The sequence below is a fragment of the Homarus americanus genome, unplaced genomic scaffold, assembly GCF_018991925.1.
Source record: "Homarus americanus isolate GMGI-L3 unplaced genomic scaffold, GMGI_Hamer_2.0 scaffold74, whole genome shotgun sequence".
Taxonomy (NCBI): Eukaryota; Metazoa; Arthropoda; class Malacostraca; order Decapoda; family Nephropidae; genus Homarus; species Homarus americanus.
In genome coordinates, this window is record NW_024716951.1 from 2559049 (window position 1) to 2566802 (window position 7754).

General features: G+C 40.9%; 1 protein-coding gene across 2 annotated transcripts; it reads right to left on the minus strand.

Annotated features, from left to right (window-relative positions):
* Nucleotides 1-797: 797 nt before the first annotated feature.
* On the minus strand, nucleotides 798-7341 carry LOC121858615 (blastula protease 10-like). 2 transcript variants are annotated; one of them, XM_042355132.1, is made up of 11 exons: nucleotides 7259-7341; nucleotides 6050-6293; nucleotides 5772-5852; nucleotides 5408-5517; nucleotides 5057-5260; nucleotides 4688-4814; nucleotides 4335-4469; nucleotides 3959-4042; nucleotides 3720-3876; nucleotides 3193-3471; nucleotides 798-3104 (listed from the first exon to the last, which is right to left on the minus strand). In XM_042355132.1, the coding sequence occupies exons 1-10, from the start codon at nucleotides 7292-7294 to the stop codon at nucleotides 3216-3218; spliced, it is 1434 nt and encodes a 477-aa protein (XP_042211066.1). In that variant the 5' UTR covers nucleotides 7295-7341; the 3' UTR covers nucleotides 798-3104; nucleotides 3193-3215. The 2 variants fall into 2 exon arrangements, with proteins under 2 accessions (XP_042211066.1, XP_042211065.1); XM_042355131.1 differs by having other exon boundaries at nucleotides 798-3471.
* Nucleotides 7342-7754: the final 413 nt, after the last annotated feature.

Below are 7754 nucleotides of genomic sequence, written 5' to 3' on the forward strand. Positions count from 1 at the left end.
TCGTCTAACGTCTACCCATCAACACATCCGTACATCTTGGAGAAGGATTGGAGGCTTAGCTCTCCATCTTCAACACGTGAACCACATCTTCTGGCCATCGTGCATAAGGCTTCATTTACCTCCGTTTACGAAACCATATTGACCTGAGTCTCATCTACAAGTGGCAATTACTTGGTCTTTCATATGTCGCGGGATGCAGAAGCCTGGTGAAGGTGGCTGTGATTGAGCTCTCTCTCTCTCTCTCTCTCTCTCTCTCTCTCTCTCTCTCTCTCTCTCTCTCTCTCTCTCGTTAACGTCACCAAGGCCCTCAACATAACACCTCTCATAAACGCAGATGTTAAGTCCTTGCAGCAACAAATGACACCACAGCTCTTGACGCCGCGAGGATCCAGAACTGAGCTGTGAGACAAACAAAGATACAGTCACAAACACTCGTGGCTGGAGTAGAAAATAAAACCATGGTGTTTCTTCCCCTCTCCGGGTCCCCAGCTCCGCCATAGTCTTTTATTGTTGATCATTATGTAATAGTTCGTTCACTTATACAGTTCTCTTAGTTATCGTTTATTTACTTATTCACTTGTTTATATCTTCCAATAACGTGATAAAGAATGTAATTGGCATAATAAGGAGTAATGTGTATAGTAGATAAGAGATAGTGAATAATAGGTAGATGAAAATATGTCATGTTGTGGTCCAGAGTGTGTAAATGGAAGAGGAAATACAATAGAAAAAGAAGGTTGAGGTATATGATAATAAGCATAAAAAGAATAATAAGAAGGTTAAATAACACAAACATGAGCGGGGTACGTCATTATAGGCTGTATCATTTCTATATTTTAAAAGGTAATAAACTGCTATATATCATAACTCGTATAATATATATTCCTATATTATTGATATATTAAATATGAAGCAGCGCAACTTGATATCAATGGTAAAATAGATATAAGAAACATTGTCATCGTTGTGTCTATCATTTAGTCTCGTTGTGTTTATCCGAGATGGCGGTACAGTACTAACTTTAAAAGTCTGGAAGTACTTCATAATAAGTTGTGAATTGTGAACTCTGTTACACTTTGAGATTTATATTAGATAATTAATAAAAGAACACAAAAAGGTAAAGAAGACATTGATTTTATAACAGATTAAGAATTATGTTACCTTGCTTCACTGTCAGACGTAAGAGGGAAAGAAAACGTAATACACATTTATAATAATACAATAATCATCTATAACAGTTATACGGTATACAAACTTTTTACAGTACCTCTGTTACTATTCACCAGGATCAGTCTGTTGTAACAGTCTGTGTGAAGGATACAGTCACTGTTATACACTCGCTACGCAATATACACAGATCAATAAAACAACAGTTAATAAAACAGTCAGTTATGTTCTCGTAACTGTACCAGTCTTGTGAAATACAGTCAATAATTGACAACCAACACACTGCTCTACTCTAGATGAAAGCCCGAGATTATAACACTTTACCATTTTCCTCAAACAAGCAGCAAAACCATAATTAAAATCAACATTTATTGAGTGTAACCCAAGATAATAATTAGCTTAATGACATCTACACTAAACATCACTGACCAATCACAGCTCACCAACACTAGACCATCATTATATCACCCTAGAATCACTAAAAGCAACGTATGAAAAGAAAAGCCCCAGATATCCCTGATAAACTCTACGGACTTTGTTACCCGCGTTTCACTATCTCGTCACTTTATTCACCTAACGACCTTTTCACTTATGAAACTCTAGTAATTAGGTTACAAAAATAAAATTAGCTGTCATAGTTATTTAATTAATGAACCTGGGAGATGGAATTACTTATTAATATTAGTTTGAGGTTAACTAGAAGATGTCGTTCAGGTAATGTTTGCCTTACCGTGAGCAAACTACATTACAATTACCACTAAACAACTCATACGGGTACTAATGACACTAATACGGGTACTAGTAACACTCACACAGTTACTAGTGTCACTCATACGGGTACTAGTGTCACTCATACAGTTACTAGTGTCACTCATACGGGTACTAGTGTCACTCGTACAGTTAATAGTGTCACTCATACGGGTACTAGTGTCACTCATACAGTTACTAGTGTCACTCATACGGGTACTAGTGTCACTCACAGTTAATAGTGTCACTCATACGGGTACTAGTGTCACTCATACAGTTACTAGTGTCACTCATACGGGTACTAGTGTCACTCACACAGTTACTAGTGTCACTCATACGGGTACTAGTGTCACTCATACAGTTACTAGTGTCACTCATACGGGTACTAGTGTCACTCATACAGTTACTAGTGTCACTCATACGGGTACTAGTGTCACTCATACAGTTACTAGTGTCACTCATACGGGTACTAGTGTCACTCATACAGTTAATAGTGTCACTCATACGGGTACTAGTGTCACTCGTACAGTTAATAGTGTCACTCATACGGGTACTAGTGTCACTCATACAGTTACTAGTGTCACTCATACGGGTACTAGTGTCACTCACACAGTTACTAGTGTCACTCATACGGGTACTAGTGTCACTCATACAGTTAATAGTGTCACTCATACGGGTACTAGCTATGAGGTTAACTCCAAGTGTACCGTGATCTAACTCCTTGTGTACAGAGTTATGAGGTTAAGTAACAGGAGCTACGAGGTTAAGTAGCAGGAGCTTTAAGGTTAAGTAACAGGAACTATGAGGTTAAGGAACAGAAGCTATGAGGTTAAGTAGCAGTAGCTTTAAGGTTAAGGAACAGGAGCTATGAGGTTAAGTAGCAGGCGCTTTAAAGTTAAATAACAGGAGCTATGAGGTTAAGTAACAGGAGCTATGAGGTTAAGTAACAGGAGTTATGAGGTTAAGTAGCAGGAGCTATGAGGTTAAGGAACAGAAGCTATGAGGTTAAGTAGCAGTAGCTTTAAGGTTAAGGAACAGGAGCTATGAGGTTAAGTAGCAGGCGCTTTAAAGTTAAATAACAGGAGCTATGAGGTTAAGTAACAGGAGCTATGAGGTTAAGTAACAGGAGTTATGAGGTTAAGTAGCAGGAGCTATGAGGTTAAGTAGCAGGAGCTTTAAGGTTAAATAACATGAGCTATAAGGTTAAGTAACAGGAGCTATGAGGTTAAGTGTCAGGAGCTATGAGGTTAAGTAGCAGGAGCTTTAAGGTTAAATAACATGAGCTATGAGGCTAAGTAACACTACCCAACAACAATGTCTGACACAGAATGAACCTCCACCAGCAGATGCACCAAGAGACACGTCACCACCAGGCAAGTGAACCCCGATACGTTAACAGCGGCCCCTGGGCTAGGATCCGGGGCGTCGGAAGCGAGGTAGAACTTGACCTCAGCCTTGAAACCCTTTGAGTATGAGGTGGTGGTGTGGAGGTAGACATACATGGTCCTCGAGGTACTGACGAAGCTCTGGTTAGTCTTGATGCCTCGGCCACAAAACCTGAGGGTGCAGGAGTGGTTTTAGACAGGTGGTGTGAAGGTTAGATTAGACTAGGCTAAGTTAGATTCGATTATATTATGTTAAGTTGGGTTAAGTTATGTTAGGTTCGGTTAAACTTGAATAGATAAGATTATATTAGATTAGCTTAGGTTACAGCGCCATGGAAGCTGATATACTTTTGTACAATCTTACGAAATAGAGACAAACAGACAGAAAGACAGACAGAGAATTTTGTACTGTATACTCACACGTTGCCGTTGTACATATCATGGTCTCTGACTTGCAGGTAATCGGCGTAACATTTGTACACCCCGCTGGGTTTGTTCAAGATCATTTCAAAACTTAAGAAGGTCACCTCTACCACGTGATCGACTGGTGCTTCCACCGTGTACACACACCATGTACCTACAAATAGGAGCTCAGGTTAGTGTAAACATTATCAAGTATCTACCAATGGAATCTCTCTCTCTCTCTCTCTCTCTCTCACCCTCGGGTATGTTCCTGGGGTAGGCCGGGGAGGAAAAGGTTCTCTCCTCTGTGATCACCTGACTACAAGCTGGCATCATGTCACCTGTAAGCAATAACAAATCACAGTACAGTATCTACACTCACAGAAAAACAACAACATTAAAATAGGTCATTAATCGCTATTTAAATATATCTATATACATAAGGGATGTTAGGCGCGAGTAGCAGTTTATATACTCTAATATTTATACATTATTGATAATAATGATCGTTTCAGTAGGTTTGGTTAGAGTAGGGTGTGTTAGTTTTAGTTAGATTAGATTAAATTAGGTTATGTTAGGTTAGGCTAGATTAGGTTAACTTAGGAGTATATGAACTAAAGAGTCATGACTTACCATAATACTCGCCCTGGGTGATCTCACATCGCTGACCCGAAGTTCCTGGAGGACACACACACGTACAGTCCTTCCCCAGGTATCCTTCGCCAAAGCAGTGGGTCTCGGGCAGGTCACACGCCTTCATCCACATGTCTGGCGGATGTGAATCATGTTGGTGTTATGCCAATGTTCTTCCAGGAGGTGCAAGAACAGCAGTTGTAGGAACAGGACAACAACAAAGAACAGCAGGAGAACATCTATCAGGTGAAAGAACAGCAGAAGAACATCAAAGAACATCAGGAGAACATCTAGCAGATGTTGGTGCAGCAGGAGGACGCCTGTGAAACGGTACACGACACAAGAGGACTTACCTACACAGCCGTACATAAGGTTGACGATATGTTTGTCACGATGGGAGAGTTCCTGCCGCCTCGATAATAGACCCTGGTACTTGGGGTCCTTGGTAGATAGCGTCGGTAGTCCGTTCTTAGTGAAATCCTGCCGAGGGTCACAGTATACAAGTCCTTTCAGAGATCACATGAGGAATAGACACCTCAGGCTTATTTAATCTGAAGATTAACTACCCTAATGCTATCTAAGGTTAAATTAGGTTAGTGGTAGGTTAGGTTAGGTAAGGTTAGTACTCACATGACGGAGATATACCACTACCTACAGCAACCCAGTACAGTACAGTACAGTGCAGTACAGTACAGTATAACGAAAAGCATTTCACAACGTACCAATCCACCGTAGTGCATGACGGAGGTATAATCGTAGGCCACCCCTTGGTCATTCACTAAATCCGAGCTCATTATGGCAAACTGGCGATGCTGACCGTCTTGGATGTTGTTGTCATGAATTACCACATAGCGGTCACGGTCCGGTCGTGCTTGTTCGTGGAAGAGACCGATTGCATGACCGACCTCGTGGACTACCGTGCGAAGCTGGGGGTGAAGTGAAAAGAGGTGGTAGTTATGGTGTTATGATGGTGTTAGTGATGGTGTTATGGTGTTAGTGGCTCACTCTTTGACTACTTCACTCACCGTCTGCTTGACTCACCCACTACTTGACTCATAGACTACTTCACTCACCGACTGACATCCGTTGCCGATAGACACTGCCTGGGTCGGAAAGTCGATCATACCCACATATGACCAGCATCCTCCCTTGCTCACGTACATGATGGAGTGTGCGTCACTTCCTGTGTACACGTGAAACATTGGTATTATGTACACATCATCACATATACACACATAGAGAAGTACACTAACACATACACACACACACGATCATATACGCACACACAGTCACACACATATTTAAGGTTCAGTTAAGTTACGTTACGTTAAGTTTGGTTACATTATGTTAAGTTGGGTTAGGTCAGGTCCATTCTCTTTGCCGGAACTGAACATAGAAAACGGATATAAAAATTACCCAAATGTATCTCTCTCTTACCTGTTGTCTTCTTGAACTTAAGACAGGTGTGTGTCTCCCAATGGTTCATCCCAGCCTCTATCTCCCTCGTGAACTTGTTCGCTGTAAACACAACAACAGTCAAATCAGAACCCATATCATGCACCATAAGAAAGTCAAAATGAGAACCCATAAAAAGAAGCAAATAGACATAATTTATCTATTGTTTTCTGAAAATAGAACATAGATAGACAGACCAACCAACAAACACACACTAGGACTGAGCTAGGTAAGGTTAGGTTAGAGACACAGGAACTTACCTCCCACAGATATAAAATAAGGTATTGTAGGTATTCCATTTTCTCTAGGCCAGAGATATTTGTAAATTATGCCCTTCCTGGATGTGGCCGGGGCGGTGACCTGATCATATAGCTCCTGAGGCACCAACATATCCCCCACCACCACCATCAGGTCCTGGGGGGGTGGGGATGGTCCTCCTCTTCCTCCTTCAGGCACTATACCAGGTCGTGTCAACGCGCCTCCTACCACCACCATCCAGCAGACCTGAAGAAGTTGTAGGATGAAATGACGCGAAACAGAATCCCAGAAACGAGACCTAATCTAACCTAACCTAACCTTACCTAACCTAACCCAACCTAACCAAAGCAGATTAAGATAGTAAGATAAGATAAACAATGAAGCCCATGAAAATCCACAAGCTAATCTTTCCCTTAACTAGACATTACAACGGTGTGTGTGTGTGTGTGTGTGTGTGTGTGTGTGTGTGTGTGTGTGTGTGTGTAAAACTACTTATAAAATAATTGCTATATTACGCAACCATTATCAACAATAAAACGAAGGATTATCGCCTGACGTACATAACTGCCTCGCCTGACGTGCACCACTGCCTCGCCTTATCATTCCTCGTAATAAAACCTAATGATGTAATCTAAGCAATTTCCTGTACACGTGATCACAAGAGAATCGTTACGTCACTTCTTTGATCACATACGATAGCTTGGTATAGATGATGCAGGCCCTCAGGATTCACTCACGTAAACACAGCTGACTTACTTCTGACTCACGTAAATACAGCTGACTCCTGACTCACGTAACACACAGCTGACTCCTGACTCACGTAAACACAGCTGACTCACTTCTGACTCAAGTAAACACAAATGACTCACCTCTGACTCAACACAGCTGACTCACTTCTGACTCACGTAAACACATCTGACTCACTTTTGACTCACGTAAACACATGTGACTCACTTTTGACTCATGTAAGCAAATCTGACTCACTTTCGAGTCACGTAAACAAATCTGACTCACTTTTGACTCACGTAAACACAGATGACTCTCTCTCTCTCTCTCTCTCTCTCTCTCTCTCTCTCTCTCTCTCTATATATATATATATATATATATATATATATATATATATATATATATATATATATATATATATATATATATATATATATTTATATATATATTATCTATCTATCTAAACACAACATAACACTACCCACCTGCAACAGGACGGCCAACACCACACGCTCCATCATACAGCAGGAGGTTGGCCCAAGACTGAGTACGTGTCCTCACACCCAACCCTACCCTACCCTACCTAACTCTTATCACTGGTGCTATAAACTACTAGATTATCGTGTTATCATAATCTGTGGAGGTAATATCAGCGGCCCAGTAGAGGTTGTATTAAATGTTGTTGTTTTTAATTGGTGATAAAAGAACACAGAAGGATTAGAACGCTAGCTGTTGCCTTATTTATGCTAAAGACGGGAAAGGGATGAAGGTACTTGAACATGTATGACACCATTGTTGGTCAAATGGTCTTGACTGAGCTCACGCCATCACAACAATATCTGGCTGGTTATTCCACGAGTTCAGAACTTTTATTACAAAGAAGTTTGTTATCACAGTTTTCTGTACTTATAGGTTTTGAGGCTGTGTCCTCTAGGATTTTTTAAAGGGGGTACAAGAAAGCAAGACAAGACACGACATAAC